This window comes from Microtus oregoni, unplaced genomic scaffold, assembly GCF_018167655.1.
Source record: "Microtus oregoni isolate MIOR12 unplaced genomic scaffold, Mior012 000001F_ref0000356, whole genome shotgun sequence".
NCBI classification, from domain to species: Eukaryota; Metazoa; Chordata; class Mammalia; order Rodentia; family Cricetidae; genus Microtus; species Microtus oregoni.
The window spans coordinates 2911905-2928307 of NW_024543060.1; the positions used below are offsets into that span (position 1 = coordinate 2911905).

The 16403-nt window shown below is 49.0% G+C and overlaps 1 protein-coding gene across 1 annotated transcript; it reads right to left on the minus strand.

Moving 5' to 3' along the window:
* Positions 1–2643: 2643 nt before the first annotated feature.
* On the minus strand, positions 2644–14139 carry Neil2 (nei like DNA glycosylase 2). Its single transcript, XM_041674193.1, has 5 exons — positions 13997–14139; positions 11659–11798; positions 8160–8503; positions 5319–5515; positions 2644–3223 (listed from the first exon to the last, which is right to left on the minus strand). The coding sequence occupies exons 2-5, from the start codon at positions 11794–11796 to the stop codon at positions 2928–2930; spliced, it is 975 nt and encodes a 324-aa protein (XP_041530127.1). The 5' UTR covers positions 11797–11798; positions 13997–14139; the 3' UTR covers positions 2644–2927.
* Positions 14140–16403: the final 2264 nt, after the last annotated feature.

Genomic DNA, 16403 nt, shown 5'->3' on the forward strand with positions numbered 1-16403 from the left:
TAGAACGTGCCATCTGTAAACCAGAAGAGCGAATCTCATCAGATAACTGAATCTGCCTTGATCTTAAGACTTTCGTCTTATAGATTCATGAGAAGTGAGAAATTACCCACTCAGCCTTTGATTTTACTTTTTAAATTTTCATTTAAAACATCAGTTTATTAGAAACAGCTGGGAAGTCAGTTAGACTTGGTCCTACACTTCAGGTCATCCAAGAATTGGAAGAGCCCTTGATAACACTTAGGAGCTTACCTGCCTAAGGCCTTACTGTTCTAGGGGGCAGCCTCACAGGTGCCCACATCCAGCAGCAATCAGACGATGTAGTGGGGCCACACCCACAGCTTGCCACCCTACTGTGGCACTCTCCCAGTGCATGCTAAGTCCTCTGGGAGGCCACTGTTGATAATGACAACCAAGCCCGGCAGAGAGTGCCCATCAGTGAGCAGGTGGAGGTTGTCAAAGGCATGCTTGATGATGCACACAGTAAGCTATGATGAGATGCTCCACAGGAAGGTGTGGGATGAGCTTTGCAGAAGCTCTTGGTGGCACAACACCAGGCATCCTGCTCCAGTGCCTGTTGGGTTTCTTTGCTGGGGTGCAATCCTGAAAGTTACTGTCACTGATCTGCACATGATCAGTGCTCCATGTCCCCCCCAAAGCTTGATGTCAGAGGCCTCTGTTACCACCCTTGTGACTGTCTCCCACTCAGTCATCCTGGGGACATAGCTAGGATATCTCTGGCACAGATGGCAGAGCTGGTATTTTGCTCAGGCGTGTGACAGTGGCTTTGGATCTTGTTTATCATTTGTTTCTCTCTGAGGCAGAGTCTCTGAAAACCAGGTTGGCCTACACACTGGGTGCTACTGCCTCAGCCTCCTGAGTAGCTGGGATTACAGCACCACCTCAGCTTCACTGTGTGGTCTTAAGTTCCATCACCTCCCCAGACTTTGTAAGGGCAGTAAAGAGTAAGTGCTCAGGACTGAGGAAATGGCTCACTGATCAAGAGTACACACTGTTCTAGAGGACCCAAGTTTAGTTCCCAGCACCCACTCAGGTGACTCATAACCCCTGTAACTCTAGCTTCAGGGGATCTGACCTCCTCGAGTACCTGCAGCATTGTGCAGATAACCCCACACAAGACACGCATTAAACATAAAATCTTTAAAAATAGAAAATAAAGCATTTTTAAATGACGAAGTGTTCATCTCCATGGCTCATCCTGAAGGATCTGAACAAGGCTTAAGTGGCGGGTGCCTGGTGTGGGTAAGCATACAGGGTGTGCTGGGCGCTGGAGATGCAGCTTCGTGACTAGGAGCATTTGTTCTTCCAAGGGACTCAAGTACGATTCCCAGCACCAACACAGAGCAGGTCACAGGTGCCTGCGAATCCAGCTCCAGGAGATTCCAACACTGCCTTCTGGCTTCCCAGGACACTGCATTCATGTCCACATACTATACACACACACACACGCACGCACGCACGCACGCACACATGCACACACATGCACACACACCCTCCAGAGGTCAACAGAAGCCAAGGTCCATCTAGTTCTCCAAGGCAAAGGGCAGATAATGAAATTCCCTCCCATCCTACTCTTAAGGGGATTCATCAAGCCAACCCTGCATGCCTGGGCGGCCCCCTTCATGAAGGGTAAGAACTGGACATAGCTCAGTGGTACAGCCATTGCTTGACACAAGTGAAGCCCCAGGCTTCATCTCAGCACCACAAAACAAAGCAAAACAAAAAACAAAACCAACAACAAAAACCATTTCTGCCTAATGAAGACAACATAGAAAACATCACACCGTTTTATTTTCAATTGCTACCCCAGTTCCACGAATTTGCTGCTGACAACCTGATGGGCTGTTTCTCTATACCCCTGGGCACTTGAATTGTCACAAATGCCCATCTTAAACCAGTAGCTTTTCTCACAGTCCCTGGGCACACCTCCCTATCCACCCTGGGTCTCCAGTCACTGGGAAGGCACCAGGCAGGCTGACCAGCAGTACCTGCCCGCAGCTGTGCCCTTATCCCTGACCCCTCCAGGAGAAAGAAGAAAGAAAATGGAGGGACTCAAAATCAACCAGTTCCTAAAGCACAACATAACATTAGCAGGCGGCCTGGGAGCATAGTATCCCCTAGCAGTCCCCACCAGTGCCCCTCCACCAGTCCCCACCAGTGCTACTCCACCCTCAGCTGTTCCCAGTCCCCAGCTGTTCTCAGTCTCCCAGCTGTTCCCAGTCCCCAGCTGTTCTGTCTCCCAGCTGTTCCCAGTCCCCCAGCTGTTCCCAGTCCCCCAGCTGTTCTCAGTCCCCCAGTTGTTCCCAGTCCCCAGCTGCCCCCATCCTCCAGCTCTTTCCACCCTCCAGATGTTCCCATCTTCAGCTGTTCCCATTTCCCCCCAGCTGCCCCTATCATCCCTAGGAATTTCTACTCCCAGCTGTTCCCAGTCCCCCAGCTGTTCCCCATCACCAGCTGTTTCCAGTCCCTAGTCGCACCCCATCCCCAGCTGCACCTCCCCCAGCTATTCCCAGTCCTCCAGTTGTTCCCAGTCCCCAGTTGTTCCCACCCCCAGCTGTTTCCAGTCCTCCAGTTGTTCCCAGTCCCCAGCTGTCCCCACCCTCAAGCTGTCCTCAGTCCCCCAGCTGTTCCCCAGTCATTCTTTTTCAGATCACTGCTGCTCCAGGCATTTTCTCCAACCCTCTGTCAGGATTTTGACAGCATGGTGGGAAAACATCTATCCCCCTGAAAGTTGTGGCTGATGCATAATCCAATGAGATGAGTGTCAACGATACTGACCCTCCAGACCCCATCCCCAACCTGTCATACGAGTCCTGCCTACACCTTTCTCTCAGGACACATGGTATCTAGATCTTCAAGGCTACAAGTTCCATGAAGATGGCCAAGTGTTTTTACGAGGACAGCAGATTCTACGGCTCCTCAGATGGCAGCCGGGGCTGGCACTGAGGGCACCACCAGGTAAGCCTCTGGAGTCTACCAGGGGGCCCAAAGCTCTCCTTCATAACCTGGTGACCAGAAGGACACTGCTCCTTCTTGTAGATCTGTGTGTGCTGTTCCTTGCCTTGGAGTTTGTCCCGAAGCCAATCTGAACTGAACTCCACCACATGATTCACGAGGGCCTCTAGAGAGGAAGAACTCAGGAGCGAACCGAGAGAGAGAGGATGGATCCCTGCTCTGAACAAGGCTTCGTTCTTTATAATGTTCCCTGGAAACAAAGAGAGACATGGGGTTAGGAAACACTCTTGTCTACAGAACCTCAAACTCACTATGGAGCCTAGGCTAAACTCCTGATCCCCCTGCCTCCTCCTTCTTCCGAGTGTTGAGTTAAAGATGCGTGCTACCACACTAGCTCGCAAACTAAGTTACGGAGCAATGACCTTGCTAAGGAGAGGAGAGTGAGCCTGATGACACAGGTGGCAACGGTTCCTCCCCACTCCCCCAACAGTTTCAAACTGCACTTCCAGTTACAGGTTCTCCCGGAACTTGAGTGGCCAGCTCCCTGGACTCAGCTCAGCTGCGCTGCCTCTCACCAGAAAGGTGCCCTTTGCTTTAATTTCCTCATCTGGATAAAGGAGAAAGCTAACAAGCGATTATCTCACGGAGTAGCACGAGGCCAGGACCGTGTGCCTGGGTCGCTGGAGTCACGTGAGAAGCGCTGGCTGTCCCCGGTACCGTTGTGCAGTCAGCTCTCCGTTTACCTCCGAAAGCTGCTTCTAGAAGCCTCGTTGCTCCTCTGGCATAGAAACTGGTTCTCCCATGAAAGCACGAGGCTTTCCCACCTTCCCATATTGAGCCGCACCCATGGCTCACTGTAAAAGGGCGCAGTTTTGCTAACAGCAACTGCTGGAGCGGCCAGCTGTGCAGCACTTACTGCTTGCTCTCCTGAGGGCAGTAAGAAGGCTGCCCTCCCTGGACCTAAGCACAGCACCCTCCTTGTCTCAACTGGAAATGCTCAGTCTCACCACTCAGTTCTCCAAAGCAGAGACCTGCTTCTTTCTCGTGCCTTGTAAGAGCTGGGAGTTGACCTGACGTTTGCCTCTGGTTTGAGAGCAGGAAGCTCCATCACCCAAGATGTGTAGGAACACACCTTCCTCTCTTCTGATGGCCTTAAGGACAACCATTCACAGCATGTCATGACCCTGAATCTTCTATATACTCCGGAGGAAGCCAGGTCTAAGACATTATCACTGTTAGGTGATACTAATACGCCATCAGGAGGCTCACAACTGACAGTCCTGTCATGTCAGAACACAGTTCAAGAACAGAGTCATGTGAGGAGAATTCTGAGTCCTGTGAGAAAACTCAACACACACACACACACACACACACACACACACACACAATAAAAGAGTCTTGTGGCCTCAGTTTCTTCAAAACAGAGTTCTTGGAATGTGTGTTCATGCGCCCCTCAGGTATAGGGGATAGGAGTGTGTTTACTTCATTGTTCATTACAATTGCTATTATGATTTGTTTAGGCCTCTGTATAAAACCATGTTTTTACGCTCTATGGCTTGTCCTCGTGATTGTATATAGCTTGAACTCATGAGACCGTCACTCGGGTGACCCCTCTTAGTCCTCAGAGTCAAGCTGTCTGATGCTCTGAATAAATTTGGCTACTGCATGAAACTTCAGTCTGTCTCATTCACCGGCTCCATTTACCCAGGTCCCTCGCACTGCCTCTAGAGCAGTAAACACTATCATGTGGGTGCTGGGCTGTTGCAAAGATGAGCAGCAAGTGATTGTGTCCCGCCCAGTTCCCGGCCGCTTGGCTAATCCCAGAAATAATTACATGGAAACTGTATTCATTTAAACACTGCCTGGCCCATTACTTCTAGCCTCTTATTGGCTAACTCTCACATCTTGATTAACCCATTTCCATTAATTCTGTGTAGTACCACAGAGGCTGTGGCTTACTGGGAAAGATCCTAACCTATGTCCATCTCCATCTTGGGCCGGAGATTCATGGCATCTGCCTGACTCTGCTTTCTTCCTCCCAGAATTGTGTTCTGTCTACTCCACCCACCTAAGGGCTGGCCTATCAAAAGGCCAAGGCAGTTTCTTTATTAACCAATGGAAGTAACACATAGACAGATGATGCCCTACACCACTAGGCCAGACAGAGAAGTGAGGGCCACCTAATCCGACCTCTGAGTCTAAAATCTAGGGATGATGAGCCAACCTCAAAACCAGGAGTGTCGGCACAACTGGGATAGGAGTCCTCAAGTCTTGACTGCCCTACACATGCATGACTTTCCCATTCATCAATTCTGTGGGGTTCCCTCCCATTGCACGAGTCATACCTAGTCCTGAAAAGTATCTCTGGTCCAATAGTGTATAGCACACAGGCTGAGCCTGGCTCAGAGCTTCCAAGGCTTGTCCTCGATGGAACTTATCAGACAAGATGTCGCAGGTGGGCTCAACCTCTGGGGGAGGACTCCACGACATCTGGCAACTATAAAATGCCAGGAAGCCACCACCATCAAAATGGAGTACCAGCCTGAGAAGACAGAAGGGATTGTACATACAGTGTTCTTACATACAATGAGATCATACATTACAACCACCAATGTATAGTCAGTTCGTGATATATAAACAGACCCCTATAGAGTCAGTTCACATGTATGTATAGTTATAATTATCTCACACATACAGCAATCAATGTACATCATCATATAGTTACCCCATGTAATTATGTCACATGTACATACAATGACCACTATGTAGGTCACATTTACACACAGTTACCATGGGACAGATCACACATACACACAATTTCTACTCGACAGCAGTCAGGTAGACCATACATTAAGTTTCTAGACTAGTCTGGATCAAACTGGGAAGTTAAGGCTCCATGGTCAGAATCATAAACATCTCAGGGCCAAATGGAATGAAGTAAAACATGCATATATGTTGTTTTCTAATTACGTTATAGCAATACGTGTTTGACAGACAGAAACATGAAAAGCTGTAAGTCTGAGTCCAGGTTAGTGGAAAACGAACCAGAGGTGGGCAGGTGAATTAGGGAGCAGATGAAGAAATGGTGGTAAAGAGGGCACCACTTCCAGTTTCAGGCTGGATTAGCCTAGATATGTGTGTGTGTCTCCTACACACCCTGAGCCTTTTGAATGTAAGGACAGAAAAGACACCTCACGAGCCGGGCGGTGGTGCTGCACGCCTTTAATCCCAGCACTTGGGAGGCAGAGGCAGGCGGATCTCTGTGAGTTCGAGACCAGCCTGGTCTACAAGAGCTAGTTCCAGGACAGGCTCCAAAACCACAGAGAAACCCTGTCTCGAAAAACAAAAACACAAAAAAACAAAAAAAAAAAACAAAAAAAAACAAAAAAAAAAAAAGACAAGACACCTCACATACTTTGGTAAGGAAATAATGGGATACTTTGTAGGGACAGCTAACCCAACAGATCTGTCTCCACAGCGGAAGTAGGAGAACCTGGGTCCACGTCTGACTTAGTGTTCTTGGGAAGAGCAGAGGAAACTTCAAAAAGCTAGGAGGTAAACACTGTGGTAATGCCTGTAATCCCAGCACTCAGAGAGGCTGAGACAGGAGGATTATGAATTCGAGGCTAGCCTAGGCAATATAGGAAGACTCTTGTTATAAATAACACAGCAATATTTCTTCCTTTCTTGTTTTCAATGGTCAGAGCCAACAAGTTGGCTCAGAGAGTAAAGGTGTTTGCCATCAGCCCTGATGACTTGAGCTTGATTTCCAGGACCACATGCTCCAGAACCCACCCACAGAACCAGCTGCTATAAGTTGTTCTCTGATCTCAACACAATATGGCTTATGTATACGCTTACACACACACACACACACACACACACACACACACACACACACAATGAATAAGTGTAATAAAAAAATACTCTTTCGAGGATTGGAGGTAAGGCTCAGAGGACTTGCTTAGCAACAATGCACAGTGTCACAAAACAAACCATCAAACATAAACTAGAGTACCTGTGTGACTCACTGGAAGTGGAATCTTTTGCTAAAAGGCAAAGTTACACATGACCATTGACCATAAAAACTTAAAAACCCTGAATACCAAAATGCTTTATAAACGCACTCAAAGGATGCACACTGGCCTGGAAATAATCCTGACAACACAGGCTACCAGACTTAGTATCTCAGAGTTTAAAGAATTTCAGCAGGAGGATTCTGAGTTGACGTAGCAGGCTTGCTATGAAACCCTAACCTGAGTTTGATTTCCAGGACCCACAGTGAAAGGAGAGAATCAGCTCCCGGAAGCTGTCTTCTGACCTTCACACTGGGGTGTACACGCATACTCATGCAATAATAATGAAATAGATTCTTTTTATTGCTAGCATGTATACAAATAGCCCAATGCCAGTAAGGATTGAGCAAATCCAGCCATGAGAATGTTCATTCCCTTCCGGAAGCAACTGGGAACTGACTCTAAGGAAATAATCCTACACATAAGCTTTATACACAAACACAGTTCTCAGTGTTCACAAACCGAGTAAGAGTCTAGACACACTTTTCTTCTGAGTCAGTTCATCCTCAAGTGTCATGTTGACTGGAAACCTACTCTATTCTTTCAGTGACCCACGTAGTTAGAATCTTTTGGAGGGCAGACCACAGTCCAGTTCTTAAGGGTGAATATAGACCTCTTTCTTGCTATGGAATAATCCTTTTTCATATACTGTAAAAAATTGTCACTTGAATGGGTTTAGTAAAAAGGTGACTGGCTGTAGCCAGTCAGGAAGCATAGGCAGGACAACCAAACTAAGGATGTTGGGATGAAGAAAGGCAGAGGCAGAGGAGTCGCCAGTCAGACAGAGAGTAAGCAGGACATGCCAGAGAGGTAAATACCATGAGCCTTGGGGTAGCACAAAGATGAATAGAAATAGGTTAATTTAAGTTGTAAGAGCTAATTAGTAATGAGCCTGAGCTATTGGTCAAGTAATCATAATTAATAATAAAGCTGAGAGGTTATGTGGGAGTGGGCGGGTAGGACAGAAAAACTCCACCTACACACTCTGCTTCCTGGATAGCAAGGTCTGGTCATCACCAAGTGCAACCGTTCAGCCACTGCCCTGCCACAGAGGGGACCGTATGAACACTGCAGACCCTATTAGGACCCCTGTCGATGTCACATCATTACCTGGGCACAGGGTCTCTCCAGTCACCTCTCTTGTTAGCTTTCTTTGCTCTGGAGAAGTTGTTCACCCAGATGCTGCCAAACAAACCAAATCTGACCTCCAGCCACCTCTGGGCAACTGCTAACAGGTTGTGCCCCCCAGGACCACAGGGGTCATCAGATCCACTAGGCACAGGTTCCCCAGATCCAGAGGGGCCTGCAGAAGTTTCCTGAGCATGGGGCCCCAGGGCCAGCTCCGGGTCCTGGGCCTCTTTCTGCCACACTCCTTGTACAGGCTGTGGGCTGCTGCCGAGTAGCTCCATCTCCTCCTCTGGATCAAACCGAAGGAATAATTGTTTTCCATGCACCTAGCAAAACAAAACAGCGACAATAAAAAAATGAACATGTATTGGTCCTTAGAGCCCTACACAGGCGCCAAAGCTTCAGACAGATAGCTGCCAACAGTCTGGATTCTTCTCCTCACCCAAAGCTTGCCCCAGCACAGAGGATTTCTTTGTCCTTTGCTCTTCTGCCCCAGTGGTGTCAAAAGAGGTGAATGGCTTTCCAAATGCCTGAAGGTAACTGGAGGAGTTGGATTACTGACAGGATAGGTCGATGTCAGACAGCACGGCCACCCAGAACATCCAAGGACAGATGTTCCCAAAGACTTCAGGACCTCACGGAAGATTATCCAAGTGCTCATTCATTTAGCTGCTCCTGACTCCATGACACATTTTTCTAGGCTAGAGTGAACCGGCATGTACACACTCGGCTGGACCACAGCTAAAGAAACAATGTCATAAAACCAAGAAGGATCCCCCACCCAGCAAACTGGACCTGGAAAAAGTTACCAACCACAGGAGAACTCACAAACACAAAACAAAACAAAGAACTATATAATCCGATGAGTGTGATGGCTCACGTCTGTAATCTCAACACTAAGGAGGCTGAGGCAGGGGGATTGAGAGCTCAAGATCTGGGCCACTGAGATGGCTCAGTGAGTAAACTCAAATCAAGCAGGTGAGACAAGGCATTCCTCTGTGAAACGGGAAGCAGGTTCAGGATGCTGACACAAGCAGTATAGCTGAGATGCAGGGACATGCCCTGTTGAATCCCACCCACTCTGACCCTAGACAAGCCCGAGGATGGGAGGCCTCAAGAACTTGGCAGAGGGAGAAGAGCTTGAGGCTGGTGGCTAAGTACAGCCGGTTGAGCCTGTAACACCAGCACTGGGAGGTGGAGCCAGGAGAATCCCTGGCGCTCACTGGTCAGTTAGTCTAGCCAAGTGGCCTGCGCCACACTCAGTGAGAGATGCTGTTTAAGAAGATAACATGAGCCAGGTGGTGGTGGCCCACGCCTTTAATCCCAGCACTTGGGAGGCAGAGGCAGGCGGATCTCTGGGAGTTCGAGACCAGCCTGGTCTACAAGAGCTAGTTCCAGGACAGGCTCCAAAACCACAGAGAAAACCCCAGTAGCAACTGATAACCTCCACCTGCACAGATATACTCATGTATGCATCCTTGTACACACGTTATATTCTACACACACACACACACATGTACATACGCACTTACACAGTCTTCTCCCCTGAAGTATATCTATATTCTCTAATCTTCAAGGACCATCTCCTTCAGGACAGAAGGACCCTTTCATGTCAAGGCATTACTAGGTCTTAATTACAGCTATGATTCTCTCCATTTAGTATTGCTGGGCAGTTTTCTTATTAAAATACCGTCTACCTAAATCTATATCCCTTGGATGAAAAATCGCTAGGAGTACCATCAGGCAGTCCCAGGCTCAGGTCTCCCTAGGGTTTCTACAGCATGGATGTCTCCTCTGTTTCCTATAAAACAGGATCCACTCCATCTCCAGATTCCCTACCATATATTTATCTGTTTCCAAATCTATTCAGTGATGAGTAAGTGCCAGCTCTCATTTTAAGTGCTGGGGGACCAAAGCCATGGGACCCAAACATGGGACAGTCTCTACAAAGAGCCTGAAGTCTGGAAGACCTGAACTCTTAAACTTGGACAATTCAGAGTTCCAGTTTCCAGTGATGAACTATAGGGGAAGGGCTATGAGACATCTTCCACTCAAAGGACGATCCCGTAGCCTATGAGGAGCATGTGTGCACATGTGTGTGCGCCTATATAAAATGGAAAAGAACTCACAGTCTAGCAGGGACTAGTATTTTGTGTGGGGTGTAAAGTCTATTCTTACAAGGGTTTTAACAAACAAGTGTATCTTAGTCTGTGTTCTATTGCTGTGAAGAGACACACTGACCAAGGCAACTCTTATAAAAGAACACGTTGAACTGGTAGCTTGCTTCAGTTTTAGAGGGTTAGCCCATAATCATCATGGCAGGGAGCAGACACGCATGGTGCAGTATTGGGGAGCTTTACATTCTGATGCAGAGACAGCAGGCAGAGAGAGAGAGAGAGAGAGAGAGAGAGAGAGAGAGACAGAGAGAGACTGGGCCTCGCATGGGCTTTTGAAATCTCAAAGCCCACATCTCCAACAAGGCCTCCAGTCCTAATCTTTCCCAAGAGTTCTTGTCTCTGATGACCAAGTATTTACATATCCGAGCCTATGGGGACCATTCTCAATCAAACCACCACAAAGGGTTTTATGCCCCATATACAATTGAAGAAATGAGAACAAAGACAATGAGAACTTGCTTCTGATCACACAGCTAAGCAGGAGCAGCAGAGACCAATTGCTACTGTATAAAATTCACCCCATACCTCCTATGTGCAGATGCTCGTAGCTAAGCAAGAAGAATACAAGATTGACAAGAACACAGCCTTGCCCTGTTTCTGTCTCTGTACATACCACAAAGGACAGGCGTGGCAATAAGGATGCACCAGGAAGAAGTTGAGGCTATCGCAGAAGTACAGAGGGGGGGTCATCTCTCAGCTAACGCAAAGCAGGCAGGATAGCGTGGTCAAGTGGAATCTGAAGAGAGGCTAACATTGCCACGATAAACTGAAGAGGCAGGAGTGGAAACGGTTGAGGAAAAAGAAGGAGGATGTGCCCAACCAGGGAGAAACATGTCTACACTGTGGGCAAGAACTAACCGAACTAGCACACACAAAGAATGATTTGGCTAGGTGAAAGGCCAGAGAGACAGGCAGGGAGGGGTCAGTGCACATGGAGTCCCTGAGGCCCCTGAAGGAACTCTGACTCCCATTCAGGATGAGAAAGTGTGAATCCCGATCTTCAACAGTACTCATTCCTTCCTTCACATCTGGCCTGCAGGGGCCAGCAGAACCACACCAGAGACGTAGGTAAGAAAGAAGAGAAGTTATCCAGATTACGCATGCAATCTTCAGACCCTTTTTTGTATGTTCTTTACGGGCCCCAGTCCACAGTGACAGGAAACATCACACTGCAGGGACACATGCAGTCCTAGCACTGATGTCCACTGCTGAAAGAAAAGATGTCATAAAACATCTTGGCTAAATGCCTGCAGGGGAGGTGGGGTGAGCCAGCACACTTGAGATCTGGGGAAAGCAAAACTCACCCGGGCATCCTGGAGCCACAAAGACTGGAAGGAGGCAGGGTTCAGCTTCTTACTGCTCCCTCCTGTCTTGACCACCTTCTGGCCCACAAAAGGTGAGACAAGGCGGTGAAACTTCCTCACAGATGGCCCTTCCGGCATCTCTGCAAGTAGAAAGTGGCAAACGAGACCATACTGACTTAGCTCGGTCCTCTAGAGCATGTCTGATAGTATGGTACCCCAAGGTGCCAGTTTGGGTCACCCACTTTAAGGATGTATGTGTCAAAACTGGAGCCTGACTGAGGTAAGAGGGGTCAGATCTCAGAGACAACTGAGTTGGGGCAGGGTAAGGCCCAGCTTCGGAGCTCTGATTTCTCTTCCTGGTCCCTCATCCTTATCCATGCAGCAAATATAATCAACATCACATGCTTGATGTCATGTAGCAGGCACGGTCTGCTTCAAAGGCACAGCCACCTCAGTGGTTGGCCACTCCTTATTCATTTGGCTTCTTGAGACAGAGTCTCACTACGTAGCTATAGGTGAGCTGGCACTGTGTCGTTCTAGCTGTCCTCAAGACTGACAGCTCTCCTCCTGCCTCAAACTCCCAAGTGCTAGGATTACAAGCATACAACACCTCCTTACAAGCGTGCAACACCTCCTTGTTACTTTTTGCCAGGTATATTAGACCTCTACGTCATTTCCATGCTTTCTCTGTCTTTCCCAATCCCACCCCCAAAGCAATCATTCCAATCCTCTGCTCACTTGCCCATCCTTGGCTCTGGCTCTCTCAGGACCACCCCAGGGGAGGGAGAGACGCACTAGTTATGAGATCATTAACAGTGGTTCTCTCTATAGGACTACAGTGCCGGCAGAGCTCAGAACTGTGACAAGCAGACACCAGCCAGGCAAGGAGGCTACCAACCAGCTTAGTGCCGGCAGAGCTCAGAACTGTGACAAGCAGACACCAGCCAGGCAAGGAGGCTACCAACCAGCTTGAGGCCTGATGTCTGATGGCTGAAAAGCTACAGTAAACGCAAGGCAGGATTGCCTGTCACCCCTCGCCTCCCTGTTCCCAATCATTCAACATCACTGAGAGCCACCAGGATGAGACCACCCAAGTGGTCTACATCCTGACTTTACTGAGTGGGAGCTGCCCTACCCCCCAAGGTTCCACCTAACCTTATCTGCCACTCACCAGCCCTGTGCCATAAACTATGGTGAAGATTATCAAAGGCACACAGCAGGCAGTTATTATTTCAGTGTTTCTAAAGGCGGGTTGGTTGTTGGCTTTCTGTTGTTTTGTTTTGGTGGTGTTTTTAAGTATCACTCTGTAGCCAAGGCTGGTCTTGAACTCTGAACAATCCTCCTGTCTGAGTCTCCCCAATGTGAGCACTGGAATTACAAGTGTGAGCCACATACAACTCCCTTCCTCCCCTCTCCCCACTAAGACACTTTTTAAAAAAAAAATTATTTATTATGTATACAATATTCTGTCTACATGTATGCCTGCAAGCCAGAAGAGGGCACTAGACCTCATTACAGATGGTTGTGAGCCACCATGTGGTTGCTGGGAATTGAACTCAGGACCTTTGGAAGAGCAGGCAATGCTCTTAACTGCTGAGCTATCTCTCTAGCCTTCCCCCCCCCCCCCCAGCCACTAAGACACTTAAAACAGATTTTAACCGGAAAATTGGGATACCCGAGACATCCCACGAATTCTCATAATTCATAAGCAACACATTCAATAATGCTATTTTTCTTTCCTGTCTTGAGACAGTTTTGCCTATATTCCAGATGCCAAGCTGGCCTACAGCCCTCTGTGTATGGATGATCTCCACCCCATGGCACTGTCATTCCAGGACTGCTTGGCCACTCCTGGTTAATGTGCAAACCCAGGGCATCTTGCAAGCTAAGCAACCCCTCTACCAACTGCGCTAAGTCTTAGGCTTCAGTGCAATATTTAAATTCATCCACATTTGGATTCCCACCCACACTCTTGGAAATGTGGTAAAAGTTCATCTACTCAGACCTTCAGGGGAAACTGCTGGGCTGGAAGGCGGCTTGCTGGGATCCTAATTATCTCTCAGCTCAGAGTCCCCCGGCCTCCTTCAGAGAAAGTTCTGGAAAAGTCCGCCTGTGCAATGCACCATAATCTTACATTTCTACAGCCTGCTGGATGTGGTAGTGCAAGCCTTTAATCCCAGCAGCCCCAGAGGCAGAGGCAGGAGGATCTCAAGAGAACTGAGGCCAGCCTGGTCTACATAGCGAACCCAGGCTACTCAAAGATCTGGTCTCAAAACAAACAACAACCCCGCCCACGGGCATGCTTTGGTGGTCAGGAAAGGGAAGAGAAAATGAGAACCTTGGGCTTCGTTTCTAGGGCGGTGGTCAGGCTGTGCAGGACGTGGTTCCAGCCTCCAGTCTGAGTCTTAGGCGGCTGCGTTTCTCAAAACTTCAGATGATTGAAGGGGGAGGGAACACGTGAAGGTCAGGAGGGCCCGGGGAAGGCGGGAGGCAACGTGATCAACAAAAACAAACGTGTGACTCAGCTGCGCGTGGCGTGACCGGAAGAGACGCTGCTTAACTTTTCTGTAATTGCCTTTTCACCAAAGGTTAAAAAAAAAAAAAAGTGTTGACAACGTGCACGTGTGCGGCCCGGGGAGGATGAGGAGGAGGCCGGGGTGCGCCCAGGCAGGTCCCGCAGAGCTAGCTGTACTCTACGAAACCGGGTCTCAGCGGCTGCAGCGGGAGCGCAATCCGCTCGCGCTTCCCAGTTCCAGACGGGAGACGGTGGTGGGGAGGACACGGATGCGGGGACGAGGGAGGACAAGTTCAGCCTGCGAGAGGCGAGCTGGCCCCTGCGGCCGGGAGCCGAATAACTCTTCCCGGGGATAGGCGGGAAGCCGCTTCCGGGACTCCACGGCTCCTCCAGGGACCCAGTTCGTCCTGCAGGTGGGTGGGGAGCTGCGGGCTTCTCTCCTGGGAACTCTGGAAATGAGGACCCTCCGAGACGGAGGAGCTACAAGCTCTTCCCCTGGGGGTGCTAGAGGCGGGGTACGCCCCGGGACGGAGAGCTGCGATCTCTCCTGGAGGAGCTGGAGACAGGGTTCACCTCGGGATGGGAACTGCGGGTTCCTCTACTCAGGCTCCTCCCACCGGTAGGAAGGATGCTGCGGTTTTCTTCCTGCCGTAACCACTGGAGACGCAGCTCTCTCCCTGGGCGGCTTCCGCTCTGTTGAGGCAGGCTGGAAGCTTATTCGCCTGCTCCCCGGCACCCACACCCCTCTGTTCCTCCTTTCCCCACGACTTCCCGCGGGCTTGCCAACTCCCAGAGTCTGGGAGAGAGTGGACTAGTACCAAGAAAAGGCAAGCGCTCAGATGCTAGTGGTCTTGACATGGTTCAGGCCAAGACAGACGTTTCTGGTCCTCTGCACTCTTCTGCGAGGTTTTGGTTTTGTGAGAAAAAGCCTCACAGTATAATGCAGGCTGGTTTGGAACTCACTGTGGCACCCTGGTTACCCTTGAACTCCTGGGTGACCCTCCGGTATTAGACTTTAAAGTGCTGGGATTTTAAACGCAGTTAGCACGACCGGTCTGAAAAGCTTTTAAAGAGTGAAGTTAGTTTTTAACTTTATATTATTTTAATAGTGTTTGAATTTTTACTATGTGCTTTAAAAAAACTTTTTTCTATTGTGTATTGAAAATTTTATTTGGAAGAATAAAGATGGCAGCGGGTTGTTCAACGATAGTTAGGACTTAAAGAAGAGTGGGGCCAGCACTTTCCAGGAAGTTAGCGGACCTTTGGCGAACTCCGAGCAGGCCTACAGGAGGTGGCTAGGGTGTCAGTCCCTGGACCTTGCAACTGAGGGCCCCAGGAGGACCTGGCCAGCACAGGGAAGACAGCCCTGCCTCAAGGAGTAGCTCAGCTAGTCTTTCACCATAGCTCCTGCTGCAGGTCAGAGAGCAGAAGTAAGGAGAGGAGGCCTCTGACATCCGGAGGGCAAAGGTCCCTTAGGGGCAGAAGGTGAGCTTGAGGGTGCAGCATTTTAAAGAGGGGGGGCTCCCTATTGCATACTGGAGTACGCTTTCCCACTTTCTGCAGTTGGCCTCTTCGGAGAATCAACATCTGCTACAGGATTCAGTGCACTCCGGTGGCAGCTTCCAGAGGGCGACATGCACGCATGCGGGACACACACACACACACCACATTTTGTAGACAGGCTGTGTTGGATAGAAGCCATAGCCCAAATCCCGGGAGCCTTATCTGGTGGAATCAAAGCTGTGCACCTAAGAGGTCTCTTCTGAGACCGAGGGATGCTACAGCTGAGAAAGTGAACCGTTCACAATTTGCTGCTGTCACTTAAAATCGCCATTTTAGTTTACTGAGCACACACTGTGTGTGTAAGACACCTTGGAAAATCTTTACGTAGACTGCCTCGTTGTTAGCTGTGGGAAAACAAGCCAGCCACAATACCTAAATCTAGCGTTTAAATGGGACATCTATGCCACAGCGTTACAGACATAAAGCCGTATTTCGCAAACTCTGATATGTGTATGGGTCAGTTGGAAACGTTTAAGTGTTGATTAATCTTTGTTGTAAAACATGATTGCAAATATGTAAAAAATATTTTGATAAAGCTGTCAATGTCTAGCCTTCAGTGGTGCTCAATAAGCAGTAATGTTTTTGAGGAGAAAAGTTGGGTTGGGGTTGACCTCGGATTTAACAGCTGGAAAACTAGCTAGAACGGACATGGAAAGGGAGATGAGAA

What these genes read in the sequence shown, in the direction of transcription:
- Neil2 (XM_041674193.1), bottom strand. Translation starts at nt 11,796, where the DNA reads ATGCCGGAAGGGCCATCTGTGAGGAAGTTTCACCGCCTTGTCTCACCT. An exon ending in TGGAGAGACCCTGTGCCCAG is followed by an intron (nt 5,516 to 8,159) that starts GTAATGATGTGA and finishes CTGTCTTCTCAG; the next exon opens with GCTGGTACTCCATTTTGATG. An exon ending in GAGATACTTTTCAGGACTAG is followed by an intron (nt 3,224 to 5,318) that starts GTATGACTCGTG and finishes CTTTGTTTCCAG; the next exon opens with GGAACATTATAAAGAACGAA.